We start from the raw sequence: 16131 nt of genomic DNA, 5'->3' as shown, positions 1-16131 counted from the left end.
CTATGGAGCAAATAATATGAAACATGAAAGTTGTGGAGAAAGAATTGAGTTATCAAAATAGCAAGGAAAAAAGGGACAAAAAGACTGGGACAACTGGGGAGCTGCTGGAGAAGCATGGCAGCAAATCCACGTGGAATTCCATCTCTAGTGCTGTGGTTTAGAATGAGATTGCAATCACTCTACAACTGCTGGGTGCCTAGCAAGGGAGAAAACAAATTGTCATTTGCTGTCGTCATGCATGTTTTAATGTCACTTGTGCTGCAAACAAAGCAGTCTGGGTGCAGGGAGGAAAAATCCCTTCCAGAATCCCTGTGGGCTCCCCAGCCACATGCAGACGAAAACACGTGCGCACGTCTGGTTTCAAAGCACGGCCTGGCAGGAGCAGCTGGCCAAGTTGAATCACTGGGTTTGTGTTCAGCTCGCGCTGAAAAAAGTCCAAGATGTTTACAGAAGTGACCAGAGAAACTCAGGGCTGGCTCCCTGCAGCTGCAGGAGAAGCAGAAAGCCCAGAGCAGCTTTGGATGGCTGCAAGGGCAGCATCTTGTGCACAGTGATGGGTGGGGACAGTGAGGAGCCAGCTCCAGTTGCTTTCAGGGTAGCAAAGCTTTTCAGGCTCCTCTTAAAACATTTGTTTTGCACCATGGGGGAAGATCCCTGTTTGAGACCTGGGCTGTTAATGCAGCACATACATGCTTAACCAGATAATTAATCAAAAATAAGGAAAATGGTAGTTTTCATTGATTGAATTCTTATCTGCATGAAGTTGGCAATTTGCAATCAAATCCACACCCACAGCCCATCCACTCTGCATCTTCATTTATGAATCACCCATGGAGGTATGCCGTGCTCTGATATCCGCTTCCAGTTGTATTTCATTTTATTACAGGAATTTTATTGTATTTTACTATCTGAGAATTAAACTTTCCTTCTCAATAGAGCACTGATGCTTGGAAAAACACTTCCTCCTTTATGATTTTTCTTTTTATCCACGAGTGGAGCTGCGTGCTCAGGGTTGCTCAGAGCCCCTTGATGGAGGGGATGAGGATGGTGATGATCCTGCTCTCCTCGCACATCCGGAGCTGAGGGGTCAGACCAGCAGGTCCCAGGAGAGGGAGGGCGTTGGAGGATGTTCAATTGTTGCCTCACTAAATTGAACTGGCTGGAACACGTCTGGCTCGAGGCACTGCGGGAGGTGGGGAGCGGCCAGAGGAGGTGGAATTAGTGGGAACTTGGTTCATGTTTCTAGCTCAGTTTAATCAGCTTGTTTGGGTCACTTTTAGGGGTTTTTTTAATTGTTTTTTTAGGACAGAAATTGATGTGGGGAAGAGATTGCTTTGGAGGTGCTGTTGTTGTGCTTGCTGTTCCTTTGATACTTGGTTTTCCCTTTTTATTGTTTTCCTAATCCTGTGATTTTTATGGTTTACCTAATCCTGTGATTAGGTTGGGCAGCTGGGCTGAAGGATGCCCTGCATAGTTCCCTTCTTGAGAGGGGAATGAGGCACAGGGCCATTTTGGTGATAAAATGTCCTCTTGGTCATTGTTGGTGCCTCTCAGGAGGCCCTGCAGCAACGTGCTCACATTGAACTATTTGGGTTTGGGAGTTCAGTTAGTAGATTAATAAAATAATATTTCTTTTTCGGTGGAAAAATGTTTTTTCTGAGGCATGGGAGTCCTTTGGTCAGTGTTCCAAATTTCCACTGGAAGACAGAGTTCACAACAAGAATGTCTTGGCTAGCTAGGCATTTCTCTGTGGCTTGCAGCAGTTTTTGGTACACAGAGAAGCACAACTGAAGTGCTATCTCATTCCTGTCTCCTGGAGGGCTTCCTCAGTGCTCTCTTGACACAAGTTGAAGATTGAATCCTGCCAGATTGTATTCCTTGTAGGCCTGGGCCACACAAGAAAACAGCCTGTGGTTGTGTGTGCTCCAAAATCTTTCTTTCCCAAAATATCAATAGTTTTGCTTCAGTTCATCTTAAGAAATGAACATCCTTTGGCAAATTTCGTAAAAATCTTTCTTTTCTTAGTTTTCTTCCCTCACAAATGAGTTTAGGGTAAAGGCTGAGTTTCTGGATGTGCAGTGCCTCGTGGCAGAACAGGCTGGAAATCAGAACAGGACAGTGTGGCTGATCTTCCTCCCTTGAATTGCCCAGGCAGCTGGCAGCAGATGTGATACCTGAGCTGGAATTCCCTGAATCCTGGTCAGGTGTGGCAGCCACTGCCTTGTCCTGCCTCTCTGCCTTGTGGGAATTATAGGGACAGCCATAGAAACCCTTTTCCTTCCTCATGTGAGGTAAAGCAGAGCTGTTCTTTGGGAGCAGAGGGATCCTTCTGACATTATTCCTGCTGCAGCTCCTGCACTGGTATTCCTCTGTTACTGCTTTAATAACAGAGTGATTCTGTTATAGGATAACTCTGTTATTCCCTGTGCATCCTCTGGCATGGCTGGAAGGAGCCCTTCCAGGCTATCTCTCAGACTGAACAAGGGAGTTTGTTCACAGAAATGTCTCTGAAGAGGGGAAGAAGGAAACAGGAGAATGAAGATCAGCGTTGTGTTCATTAAGGAAAAAGACAAGTGGAATAAGAAGGGAAACCCCGAATAATTAGGAAATCCTGAACAAAAGGATGGAGGGAGAAAAGAGCAATTAAATTAGCATTTATTTTGCATCTATTTATGTGCACATCCATTCATTTCTATAAATAGCACTTGGCAACTGGCAGTATGAAGCTGCTTGTCAGTGGGGCTCTGTCACAGCCAGTGACAGCCAGCAGCTCCTCTGCCACCTTAATCACCATGGCAAGTTCTCCCACGGCAATTAAATGTTTGTAGGAAATGTTTCTCCATGTACATCAAATGTCACACTGTCCTAAAAGTTATTCTTTTAGTAAATTACCTCTGGACTGTTCTCCTTGGCAAGTTGGATGCAAGACAAGGCTTGCTCCGAACTTCAGTAAAATGCAGCTCATTCTGTAGGGCTCTCTGTGGGTCTTTGAGCAGCCTACAAAGGTGTTGGGCTTTATCACCTGGAGGATTTGGTGTGGATGTGGGAAGATGGGAATCTCTAGGAGGGGATCTGCAGGGATTTCTTCATCTGGGGAGCAGAAACAAGGGGGCAAATCACCGACTGGGAAAGCCTTGGCTGGAGATGGCAGAGGCAGTGGAGTCCCAAGGATTTAAGAGGCTTTCCCATGTCTGCATGTGGAGCTGACTTGGGTGTGAGGAGGGTGATACCAGTGAGAAATCCAGCTGGAAAAAGGCTATTCCCTGCCAGGTGGGTGGTTTTAGATAAACACTTTGAAGCCTGTGATTTCTGCTGCTGTCTGAAACAGAAATGTCTGCAACAGGCAGCAATGAACCTTCTAGACATCATCACTGTCCTCTGAGCTGCTCAGGTGCTTTCAGAGGAAAAAAAGCTGTAAGGTCCAGGGGGACTGGGATGTATTGTGCCTTCTCCCCCTGCAATGATGAAGGGGCAGTGCCAGACAAACTGCTTTCTGTCTGATTGCTGAATAACCCAGTGTGGGGGGGTTCTGCGCAGATAATTCCCAGTGCCGTGCGTTACTCATCTCCTCTGCGGTCGGGGCCGCGCTCCAGCTGTCTGGTGTGTAAGAACTGAGGGCTGGGCTGATGCAAACGAGCTGCACCTTGGGGAAGTGTAGGAGTCCCCCCAGCCTGGCCCTGTGGTGCTGATTCCTCTCAGCCAGAGCCAAGAGTCGAGGAGGAATCCCACTGCTTTGTGGCTTTGTATGAAGGGAGTGACTCGAGCGTGGCTCCGCGGGGTTTTCTCGTTGTTTCCTAATCCAGCGAGTAGAAAATGAGAGAAGTGAAAACAAACCCTCTGATTACCCTGTGGCATGCAAAAGTGGGTATATTTCATTGCCCCTGTGTGGGCAATGAAATACACCCACAAAAGTGAGTGTATTTCATTGCCCCTGTGTTACCCAGGCGGGAAACTGAGGAAGAATAAGTGCCCAAAATCTTGTGGGTGGATATGAGCAAGGCTGGAATGAGCAGCACCAAAGGGAATAGGAGGCCCCTTGCGATGATTTTTCCTGCCTTCCTGACCACACAAGGGTTAATGCTGAAGTCAGAGGCTTTGTCCCAGTTGGTTTGGAAGGCAGCTGTGGGTTTGGGTGGAAGAAGTGCTCTAAAGGCCCCATCCTGGTGATGTCTCAGCATGGGCAAAGCTGTGCTCTGGTTAGGTTTGACAGGAGCAGGTCTAAAACCAGCCACAGAAGTGGGGTCTGGACAGAGCACTGTTTCTGATGGCAGCAGAGTTTAGGAGGAGGAGAGGACGTGACCGGGGGAGTCTTTGAATCTGTGCTAGTTTGGGATTTTCCAGAGTGGCAGTTTTAGTTTTTTCAGTGACACAGACAGGCATGGAGGTGCAGGGCCTGCCTCTGCCTTTAGACAGCCTTCTCCACAGGCTCAGCTTGGATCTGTACCCCAATTTGAGCAACCCCCTGGCTGTTCAGCAGAGAGAGTGCTCAGCATCTTCTGCCCCTCCAGAACCGCTTCCATTTTAGGACTAGCTGCTTGTTTTCCTGCTCTCCGTGTGTGCTTTTATTACCAACAGCAGTCAGCTCTTCAGGGATCTCTGTATAAGATCATGATTCACCTCGTTTGGAAACACTTTTTCCGTTTTTTTCCAACGTTTTCCTTAATCTAAACCAGCACACAGGGCTGTTGCTCCAGCTCTGAGGGCCAAGCTTGGCCCAGCCTGCTGGGGTACATGGACCTCAGCCAAAAGGCAAAAGCAGTTGCCCCCTTTCTCCCCATCTGAATTCCTTCTCTGAAGCTTGGCAGTTGTGGTCTTTTCTCTGTAAAATCCAAAATTTTGAGGAAAGAGCCAAAAATACCTCAAGGAAAGCCTGGAAGGATGGTGATGGCTCTGTGGCCACGGCAGCGGCTTTGCTTTTTCCTTTCGGAGGAATATGGCAAGGAGTAAAATCCCATTTGTTTGCAGGGCTGGAGGAAATGCCAGCACAAGTATTTTGGAGGAGAAATTATTGTAGAAACGAAGGGAATGGCTGTGGTATTTCCTGTCAGGGCTGTCGCTGGTTTTGTTTGTGTCGCAGCGGGGTCTGCAGGCGCCAGCGGGGCCGTGGGCTCCTCTGTGAAACACACACAGAGAGGGAAAACTGCTCAGTGCTCACAGCCCAGGGGCCCAAACACCTTCATTCTGTGCTTCCCTCTACCCCTGTGCTGCCCCAAAGAGTGAACCACAGAATGGTTTGAGCTGGGAAGGGTTTTAAGGGCCAGGCTGTCTGCTGTGGGCAGGGACATGTCACTAGACCACATTGCTCAATCCAGCCTGGCCTTGAACACGTCCAGGGATGGAGCATCCACAGCCTTTCTGGGCAACCTGTGCCAGTGCTTCAGCAATCTAGTGGTAGAAAATGTCTCTTATATCTTACCCCTCAGTATAGCCTCTTGCTGAAAATTGTTGCCCTCATCCAGTCACTTCAGGACCTGGTAAAAAGTCTCTCTCTATTTTATAAAGCCTCTTTTATATATTGAAATGTTGCAAGAAGATCTCCATGGAGCCTTCTCCTCTCATGCTGGGCTTTCTCTTCACACCCTTAACCAAAACCCTTCCTGTCTTTGTGCCTCAGTTTCCCTTGTTGACTCCATTACCTGCCTGAGCTCTCATAGTGCTGGTGAAAATATTGTTTAAATGATCTGCCAGAGCTCAGGGTTTAAGGCTGGTGCCTGTGGCTGTCCTTACCCCTCTCCTGCACTGTATTTAACACAAGCCTTTGGCTGTCTCAGCCTGTTCTCCTACACCCACTGAGGACCTCTTGACTGAAGGAGAGCAGGGCTGCCCTTGACCTCATGTGACACCTGATGGCAGGGACAGTGAATAATTCAACCTGGATTGTGCAAGGGGAGTCACATTCTTCACAAAATTGCAAAAGTGAGTAGGATCCCGCAGCTTCCACTGCCCACACCTCTTCCAGCTCAACGTTTGCACGCTGTGTTGAGTTCCTGATGTGGAAGGTGCTGGTCCTGCATTCCCCCTGATTGTTCATTTGAGGTGTTGGGTGCAGACTCACACAAGGTTCTGCTCCAGCACTTGGCAGTGCCCCAGGCTCCCTGTGTAATCTTAAACCAGTTGCTGCAAACTAGACTTCCATGGGTGTAAAAAATCACAGCCTGCTCCAGCATTTAGGAAGTGCTTTGCATCCCCTGAGATTTCCTAGTACTTTGGGCACTGCCCACTCTTTTTTTCTTTCTTTAAAAAAGGAAAAAAGTATTTGTTGCTGATAGCAGTGATGAATTCAGCTTGAGCTGTAGGTCAAAAACATGAGCAAGCCAAGGGAAGCCTGAAAAATTAAACTGTAATCAACTTCTCAGACTGATAAATATGAATTTATCCCTCTTCCAAATGCTTGCGAGCTAAAGGTCTTGGTTTCTTGGAGGGAGGCAAGAGGTTAGTGTGTTTCATATTAAAGAAAAATGTTATCTAATTAAGAAATGAAGTGGGTTTTCATTTCCCTGTTGCAGGCAGTGTGTTTGTAGCTCTGCTCAGAGGCAGAGCAGAGCAGTGTGGGGCAGCTGGCGTCCTTCTGCTGGCGCCGGGCCACGGCACATCAGCCTTGTTGTTGATGTAGAAGAAAAGGATGCAGCAGGGTCGTGGCTGCTCATTTTTTTTCATTTTCTTCTCTCTCTGGAGCTTTAGACAAGTGTTCTGACATTTTCCAGCCACAAGCTGTTTTTCAAAACTTGTTTGTCTGTGAAAATCTGTGCTGCTCAGCACAACCAGGCAGCGTGTGCTGCATCCCAGCTCCGTGCAGTGTTTGGGGCTGTGCTGAAAGTGAAACCTGTGTTTTGAAAGGTTTCCTGCAGTGAGGCCAGAGCTGTGTGAGCTCTTCCCCTTCCACGTCCTGCTCTTTGTAAGGAGAAACCTCAAAAGTTCCTTGCCCTGATTTTTTTTTTTTAATCTCTCTATTTCTTTAGAGAAGGGTTTTGTGGTGTTATAGTCAGTGAACCCACATTGGCCAATTTATTGCCAGCATTCAGGAGGAATAAACCAGTCAGGCCTGCTCAGAGAGGCATGTGGAAATAAAAATTGGCATGAAAGAGCCTGTATCTTTTCTTTTCCAGCCCAAATAATCCAAGGTCCCAATCCCACCTGTATTTGCCTGTCTCTCCAGAATGATTTGAACCTTCAGCACTAGGGTGGTTATGATCATCTCTTCTCCTTTGCGATTTCGGACTGGTTTAGAATTAATCTGGTGTTTTTACAAGTTGGGCCTAGTTCTGGCAATGGCCTAGTTCTGGAGACTCTCCAGACTTTGTGGGTCTGGAGCACTGGCTCTAGCCAGCGAGGTGATGTCAGTGCCTGTTTAGCACAGGCCTGTATCACTGCTGGAGTGCCCCATTGGTGACTGTCCCAGCGCTGGATCTTCCCAGCCCTTCCGGAAGCGCAGAAAATGCCACGAGCAGAGATAACAGGGATGCATTTTGGGTGATCCAGCCTGTTTACCCTGAATCTGTTTAAGCTTTTCAACAGGATTGCCTCCAGCCTGGACTTCCTGAATTTCAGTGGGTGTTTGCAGAACTCGAGGAGCTGTCGGTTGAAAAACAAACGCGAGGGCGCCGCTCCAGCTCCTTTTCCTCATTGGGAACAAAGCTGTTCCACTGCAGCTCTGCTTCCCCTCTGAGAGGATGGAAAGTGTGCCTTCACACACTGGCAGCCCAGGCCCAGAGATAAGTGCTGTGCTCAGGAAGGGCTGTCACCCACCCAGCTGGGAGTTATCCCTGCGAGACAGGACCGAGCCCTCCCTGGGGTTACACCTCTGAGGGAGGTGGCCAGCACTCCTCTCTGCATGGGAAGAGAGCTGTTTGAGGAGGCTGGTGGGCACTGTGGGGAGGAAAATGCTGGTCAAGTGGGCTGACTAGACCTGGTCTGGGGAGTAAAGAGGGGTTTGATCTGCGTTGGAGACCGTCGGAAAGTCCTGGAATGATCTGAGGGATGCTTGGCTCACAGTTGGCCTGAGAAGCTGAAGGAATGAAAAAGCTCCTTGTGGTCTTGATTGCTGCTAAATATGCACAAATAGAGCATGGGAGAAGTGGTTTTTACTGGTTCCTGCACAGCTGTGTGCTCAGTGTGCCTGTGATTCCACTGGCTCTTCCTTGGGCAAATTTTGTGGTTTCTCTTGAGGTGAGCAGTGGGTCAGTTCGGGGGGGGGCATTTGCTGCATTTTGTATTGGGCCTGACACACTTTGCATGTTATAGGTCCTCACAAAATAGCAACCAGCCCTTCAACCAAAGCAATGGGTCAGTTCAGGGAGGGCATTTGTTGCATTGTGTATTTGGCCTGATACACTTTGCATTTTGTAGGTCTCAACAAAATAGCAACCAGCCCTTCAACCATCCCAGCACTGTTGGCTTTAAAATTTTAGACTGTCTCCACTTCCATTAGAGAATGCTTGCTTTTACTTCCTTATTCTTCACCCCAAGTATTCCTGTGTTCTGGTAAACATCCTCTGAGCTTTGGTTTTTGGGTTTCCAGCAGAAAAGTACTGGGCTGAAACCATGGGAAGCACTGAAGGTGGACAGGCATCAGACTTGCCACATTGGCTTCTGATAGTAGTGCCTTGCTCCCAAGAGTTCAGAACAATTTTCAGCTTCATTAATTAATTTTATTAAAACCGACAGTTATAGAGGTGAGTGTCCTCTTGCTTATAGAAGAACTTATTTTTTGGCAAGCACATTCCTCAGCACTGTGGAGTGTCCCCAAAGGCTGTGAATCCACCAGGCAGCTTGGCCTAAGTAAACCAGATAAACTCCTTACAGAGTTAGGAGAGTCTCCCTGAGAACTCCTGTCAGCTTTGGGTCTGTGGGTCAGTCCAGGATGCACTTTGGGACCATTCTCACCATTCTCTGCTTTTTCTTTCAGCAGCGAAATGTCAGGATCAAGTTTGAATATGAAGGAGAGAAAAGGTAGGTACCTACTCCAGTCCCCTGTGAACACAGGGAAAAATTACCTTTTCCATCCAACGCTGTCCTGCTGACTTCAGCCAGCTGCAGCTGAGCTCACAGCAGGATTCATTCCCCTAAAATCAGCTGCACTTTTATAAGTAAGAGCCCTGCCTCATCAACCCATTTGCCTCAAGAAGCTTCTGGGATTTGCAGGCAGACAGAATGGTTCCAAGCTGGAAGTCATTAAATGCCTCTTTTACCAGGGACATTGGGTGCACACTTGGATCCTTTTCTCTTGTTAATTCTTGAGCCCTGCTGAACCACAGAGGAGCTGGAACTCTACAGAAATGTGTCCTTTGATTAGCAGTCCATGACACTTACTTAAGATAACCAGATTTTGGGCATGGGTCCCATAAAAATAGGGCTGGGAGTTAAAGCTTGTCCGCCCTTCCCTGCTTGACATTTTCATGGAATCACCTCTGCTTGGTGACTGGGACGGGGCAGGACACAGGCTGATGGTCCAAGGGGCATGTTAAAGCCAAAGAAAATTGAAGTAGTGTTATTTTAGGGCTAGACTGTACCTGCTGTGAGTACCTATAGAGGTGTGTGTGTGATGGTACAGGAGAGTCACAGGATGAGTCCCTTTACTTTCAGCCCTCCTCCCTGTTCAGAGCCTCTTGCTGAAAACTGAGATGATAAATCACTGACCATTGCCTGATCTGGGTTTTCTCCAGTGGAAGGCTGCTGGACTTCCTTTTTTTCCACCTGTACTCATATTGGAGGGAGGAGCAGAGGGAGCTGCACAAAGATTTTTGGTAGATATTCTTGCAGAGTTGTCAGGTCCCCTCTTGGGCACAGCAGAGGAGCAGCATTTCTGTGAGTGTAAAGGCAAGGAGCAGTCTTTATGCTTTGTGTTGGAACACAAGTCCTTTTTTCTGTTCTGTCAGTCAAACCCCAAATTCCAGTATGCTTCTGCTAAACTGAGACTGTTGTATTTGTTTGTGTGTACAGGATTATCCAGTTTCCAAGACCAGTCAGGTTCAAGGAGGTGGTGCAGAAGGTCACGGACGCTTTTGGGCAGACGATGGACTTGGTCTGTGTGAACAATGAGGTACTCTTCTCCTCTCTGCTTTTGGGGTGCCTGCTGCCAGCTTCAGAATTGAGCAGTGGTTTGTTCCGAAGGCCCTGACTTTGTGTTTTACTTGGATGTGAAGAAAAATAACCTTATTTATGGTTCCTAGCTAGTGAGTTCACAAGAGCTGTTGTCTGAACACAGCTCAGATGGATTCTTAGCCTCCAAGTCAGGATTTTCCTTTGTCAAAATGACTCCAAGTGAGGAACATTGTCTTTCCCCCTCACTCCATCAGGGGTGTGAAGCCTTCCCACCTGGGGACAGTTGCAGGAGCGTGAAGTGCAGAGCAGGAGGGACAGTGCTGCTCACAGTGTTCTTTTCTCCAGCCCTGATTTGTCTCACCCAAACCCCCAGCACGACGAGCACGTTCTTGTGGCTGGGTCTGCACTGAAATGTGCATCACTGAGCGTTCCTCCAGCAGCCCCTGTGGCCACATGAAAGCAGCCAAGAAACCCTCCCTGTGCAAGCCTTGCATTTTAAGGCTAGGAGGGCTTTCTCCTCCATCATTCATCACATAGGCCTCTGTGTTTTTCCCACTTTTGAGCCCAGCACTGTGTGTGGAAGGAGGGTCCTGCTGAGGGCTGTTAGCAGAAGGGGGAAATCCTTGGCATCTCTTTTGGTGTGCTCAGTGTTTTCCTGTGAGGCATCTGCCTCAGGGTGGGTTTGGCTTTGGGAAGGAGGAGAGGGCCAAATGGCAGAGATGGGCTTTTAAACACAGATCCTTTTGGATCTGCCCTGGCAGCTGGCTTCTTCAAGTATTAATTGCAGATGAGCCTTTGATTAAAGTATGAATGGAGAGAGAGGTCTTGAAGAGACCTTTCTTCTTTTTTTCCCCCCCCATTTATTTTTTTCTCCCTTCTGTTTCAATAGAGATTTGCTCCACAAAGAGAATTCCTATTCTTGTACAATAGGTACCTCATGATACCAAAGTGTCCACTGGGTTTTGCCTTTGAATGCAGTCGGGTTTCTAATCTTGGGCATTCTGTGACAGCCTCCTGGGAAAAGCCTGCCATTGAATTCTCCAGGAATGACTCATTTCATTCCAGGTTTCTTCCCACTGGAAGAGGATTTCTTTCCAACAACAGCAAACAGAAGCTTAAATAATGCATTTTATCCCATGTTAGAGACCTTCTTTCTGGGCATGTGCCCAGCACATTGCAGGGCCATGAGCAGGCCTTTGGGTACTCCTGGTTCCTTAGGGCAGTGCTTTGTTTTCCTACACTTAAAAGTTCCACCTCATGAGAACCCACAGCTTTGGGAAGATGTCTGAGGAGCAGTAACTCAGAGTTGTTGTTGTTCTGGAAACACAATAAACCAGGGAACATCCCACAAATGAAAGTCTTTTTCCTTTGAGGGCATAGCCTACGTGCACACGTGGTGACACCCCAGGGTCGGGCTCCTGGGTCAGGGTTTTGGGTGTCATGACTGCAGGTTTCAGATGGAGCATGACCACAGACTCATTGCAGTTAAATATTTCACCCTGCCTTTATGCTCCAGGGGAGCTGGGCAGTAATTCTTTGCTGCCATCAGACCCCTCTCTTGCAGTGGCACCTTGTAGAGCAGATTCAGACTGAGCTCAGCAGGCTCCTGAAGAATCTCACTGATTCTCAATCCCTGTCCTGCTGGAGGAGGTGTCCTGGGGCCAGGCTCAGTGGGATGAGCATGCCAGCTGGGTGGAGCGGGGCACACATGAATCACATCCTGGTGGGACCATGGAATCAGCAGCCTGGGGCTGCTGCAGATAACAGCAGGGCCTGGCCATGGGTGTCCCCCATGGGGCATGGCTGTGTCAGTTCTAGGCTGGGCTCATCTTTCTGAGGAGTGGGACAGCAAAGCCTGGCCTGGCCAGGGGCAGCACAGACACAGCCTGCTGGGACCTTGGGCAGAAGTTCACTGAACAATGCACCACCTCTTCTCTTCTGACCTCCAAGGCTGCCCCTCAGCATCATTCTGGGAGCTTAGGGGGAGTTAAAGCCTGGGGAAATGGCAGAGGCACCATTATGGGGGGAGGGAGCAGATAAAAGCACATTTAACAAACATTTGTCGAGCATTGTTGGTGCCAGTTGGTCCTGCATTGGGCAGGAAGATGAACTAATTGACCTCTCAGATTTTTCCCCAACCCTGTTTCCTACAATTCTTTGGTTTTCTGTGGTGTCTTACAGAGTGAGGTCTGACAGTGCTGCTGTAGTTGGTGAAACCTCAGCCTTTGCCCTCACTTTTTCATCCTGCACTAGAGAGACCATCAAGTCCCCCACTAAAACATCAGGCTCCAGGGAGGATATTATTTAAAAGCAAGAAAAAAATCCTATAAGCTCTGTTTGTGCAACTTCTATGTAGGTAAACTTTGCTGGTAATCACAGCTACTCAGTCTTTAGATCAAATAAACCCAGTTTCTGGAAATCCACTGGCAGTTACTTCCATGGTTCTGCATGTGTTCTGAGTTTCATACCTAGCAGATACCTGTTCCTGATATCCACATGTGTCACAGTCTGGAAGCCAAATGGAGCAGAATTTTGTTGCCAGATGTGGGTAATAGGTAAAGCCAAGCTAAATACTGGCTCCAGTCCCTTTTACAAGAGGGCAATTTCTCCCTGATGTTTTTGGCTCCTCTGAAGGAGGCATGCAAACATGTTCATGTTGTGATGTTGGAGGGAGATGCAGTGACCTACAGAACATTCTGTTCAGAGCAGCAGCTGGGGGATTGCTCTGAACACTTGTGAGGAGCTCAGGGAAGGGGTTGAGTGAGGAGTGGGGCTGAGCTGAGAGTTCAGAGTCAAATTCTGCTTGGTGGTGAAACAAGGGAGAGCAGCTTTCCACCATTCTCAGCTCTGTCTGGGGGTGTGTAGAGGAGGAGCCTGGTCTGCCTCAGGCAGAGCCTTTGTGAACCTCAGGAGGGTTGAGCAGTGCCCCAAGGGAATCTCTCCACCTCTGCTGCTTAAGGGAGCAGGCTGAGCACTGCACTTAGGAGACATACTCAGTACCATCTTTGATATCTGTGGGGAATGCAGGTTGTTCACTCAAATATGAGTGAAGGATGAGAGGAAATCACAGGATCACAGAATGGGTCAGGTTGGAAGGCACCACAGAGGGTCACCTGGTCCAATCTCCCTTATTAAGCAGGGACAATAAGAGAGAGAAGCACAGGTTTGTGTCCAGGTGGTTCTGGAATATCCCCAGGGAGGGAGACCCCACAGCCTCTCTGGGCAATCTGTTCAGGGTTTGGTCACTGCACAGGGAAGAAATTCTGCCTCATATCCAGGGGGAACTTCTGGGATCATTCCTGCCCCTTCCTCCTGTGCCATTGCTGGGCCTGGGCCCTGCTCTGAGCCCTCCCTGCAGACATGCACAGACAGGGATGAGCTCCCCTCTCAGCATCGCCTCTTGAGCCTGAACAGCTCCAGCTCCTTCAGCCTTCCCTCATAAGAGAGATGCTCCAATCCCTTCATCTCCCTGCAGCCTCAGCTGGCCCAGCTGCAGGAGCTCCTGTGACTCTCTGGAGTCCAGAGCTGGGCACTGCACTCCAGATGTGCCTTCCAGGGCTGGGAGAGGGGCAGGATCCCTTCCCTGGCCTGCTGCAAGGGCTCTTCCCCGTGCACCCCAGGATATCTGGGGTTCTTGGCCACAGGAGCTCACAGTCTGAGCTGTACCCCAGGATATCTGGGGTTCTTGGCCACAGGAGCTCACAGTCTGAGCTGTACCCCAGGATATCTCTGGGGTTCTTGGCTACAAGGCCAGGAGCCCACAGTCTGAGCTGTACCCCAGATATCTCTGGGGTTCTTGGCCACAGGAGCTCACAGTCTGAGCTGTACCCCAGGATATCTGGGGTTCTTGGCCACAGGAGCTCACAGTCTGAGCTGTACCCCAGATATCTCTGGGGTTTTTGGCCCCAAGGCCAGGAGCTCCCAGTCTGAGCTGTATTTGCCTGCTGGCCACCAGCCAAACCCTTGGCAACACCCTGGGATCAAACAGGCTGTCCCAGTTGGCTCGTGAGTGTCACCTTGTGTGGCAGCTGCTCTGAGGTGCGTTTGCTGTGGCTGGTGGCAGGAGCTCTGATCACCCAGAGGGCTGAGCCACCTTTCAGGAGTTCTGGGAAGCTGTGGCTCCCAGTGAGAGCCTGCTGGGAGCTGTGGCTGCTCGGTGCCTTTGGTCAGTGCAGTTACAGTGTACTTTGGCACAGGCATGAGAATAACATGTGCTGTGCTGGATCCAGTGCCCCAGGCAACCTGCAGAGGCTGAGGCCTGTTTGCTGTGAGATTAGGTAGAATATCCTGGAATGAGGGGCAAGAAGTTGTGCTTTTAATCTTAGCCCAGGGCAGCAGAAGGCCACAGAGCTCCTCTGAAGTGCAGCTGTGTTGGGTGTTGGAGGCTTTGCAGGCTGTCTGCAGGACATGGTACACCACACAGCAAGGTTGGGAGGGTCACATTCCCCGTGGAGGTATGAGGGCCATACTCTGCCATTTCCCAGGAAAACATCAGCACTTTTTGCTGCCTGACAGACACAGCACTGTGTAGTTCTCTGTTCTTGCAAAGAGCAGAAGCTGAATTTGTTCTGCTGGGAGTGAAAGAAGTGGTTCTTGGATGGAGAGCAATGCACACCTTTCACATCAAAAGGGAAAAGGCTTTTATTTGTGGGATGTTCCCTGGTCTCACCTGATGGCCAAACACTAGGGAGCTGTGTCAGTGTGCAGGAACACAGGCTGCAGCAGTGGGGAAGGGCACAAAGCATCTGCCAGTGTAAATCCTTGGGTGCAACTCACTGGTGTCTTGGACCACCACTGCATGAGCATCAGCTCTGCAAGAACCTGTGGGGTTGTTTTGGGGCTGGGCAGCAGCAGGTCCTTCATGCAGAATTAGAATTGGACCATCAGCCCAGCAAGAACATGTGGGGTTGTTTTGGGGCTGGGTAGCAGCAGGTCCTGCTGCAGAATCAGAGCAGCCCCAGAGCAGCAGGCAGCAAGCCCAAGGTTTCATCCCAGCCCTCTCTCCTTTTCCCACACTTGATTGCTGATGTGACCTTTAAGCTTTCTCCTTGCAGATGTTGTTTGTTGTGACTCTTTTTCATCTGTTCCTTGGTAAATGAGATCTTGGAAGAAAATATTAGAGCTCAGCAAGCTGGAGGGCAGGGGGGCCCCGTTTTCCATCACCTCCTTGGGTTCCTCCCTCATCCCCCGATTCCCAGGCTGCTCCCTGTAGGAATCTGCCTCCTTCTGTTTACCCAAAAGTGACATTGCCATCCTGTGGTGTTTGTTTAATCCCTTCCAGCTCCTGATGCCACTGAAATCCCAGGAAGATTTGGACAAAGCCATGGAACAGTTGGAGCTGAGCCCTTCCCTGAAGAGCCTGCGGATCCTTGTGAGCGCTCCAAAGAAAGCAAACGTGAGCCCTTCAGCCTCTCTGCTCCTTTGTGTGCAGCCTGAGATGCCTTGTTATTGTGCTGGGGAGTGGAGAGGAGTCTCCTGATGGTGCAGAGCAGAGGGCAGGCTGGTTATGAGAGGGGTCAGCCCTGCTCTGGCTCAGCTGCTCAGAAGTGTTCCTGTGATAGCAGCCCAGAGGCTGAGCTCAGCTCCCTCTGTGTCCTGTGAAGGGTTAAACACCAGGCTGACCCTCAAAGCTGAGAGGACTCCTTGTGCTTGCTTTCTTTCCTTTTAGAGATGCTGCCACCATTCTTTTTCCCTCTCCTCTGTGTTCAGGGTGATGCCCTGGCCCTTGCCATGCTGGGTGGCAGCGTGGGGACTGTTCCCTGCCCATGCTGCAGCCATGCTAAAAGCTGGGAGAGCAAACTGGAGAATCCTTCAGTCTCATGCAGAACTGTCTGGGTTTTTTCCATCTTTATTTACTTATTAGTTTTTTTCCTGAGCTCAGTGGTTTTGCAGTTAAGCCTGTTAGCCTGACCTTGCTTGCACAGAGTGTCTTGCCAAAGCACATGTCGTGCTGCCCCAAGCACGGGCTGTAGAGCAAGGGATTTGTAGATGTTGCAACTCTTGTTTCTTCTTTGTATTTCCTAGAAGTACTGGAGAGATTGAGAGTCTTGAAACTCCCTTGTCCCCATTCTTCTGTGGGTACTCACAGCC

At 49.3% G+C, this 16131-nt stretch overlaps 1 protein-coding gene across 2 annotated transcripts in view; it reads left to right on the top strand.

Moving 5' to 3' along the window:
* The window catches only part of LOC128935555 (mitogen-activated protein kinase kinase kinase 3-like), an 80928-nt gene that overhangs the window by 39693 nt on the left and 25104 nt on the right, over nucleotides 1–16131 (top strand). Inside the window, exons 4-6 of one of the 2 annotated variants that reach the window (XM_054273973.1) lie at nucleotides 8906–8949; nucleotides 9940–10039; nucleotides 15323–15412. In XM_054273973.1, the coding sequence (XP_054129948.1) occupies nucleotides 8906–8949; nucleotides 9940–10039; nucleotides 15323–15412 (234 nt within the window). Of the gene's footprint in view, nucleotides 1–8905; nucleotides 8950–9939; nucleotides 10040–15322; nucleotides 15437–16131 lie in introns of both variants that reach the window. The other variant, XM_054273972.1, reaches the window with a different exon arrangement.

The sequence above is a fragment of the Melozone crissalis genome, unplaced genomic scaffold (genome assembly GCF_028551555.1).
Source record: "Melozone crissalis strain CALT ecotype California unplaced genomic scaffold, PUWL_Pcris_2 ptg000016l_1, whole genome shotgun sequence".
Taxonomy (NCBI): domain Eukaryota; kingdom Metazoa; phylum Chordata; class Aves; order Passeriformes; family Passerellidae; genus Melozone; species Melozone crissalis.
Note: the sequence above shows the minus strand (reverse complement) of the source record. Positions and strands in the feature narration are given on the sequence as shown.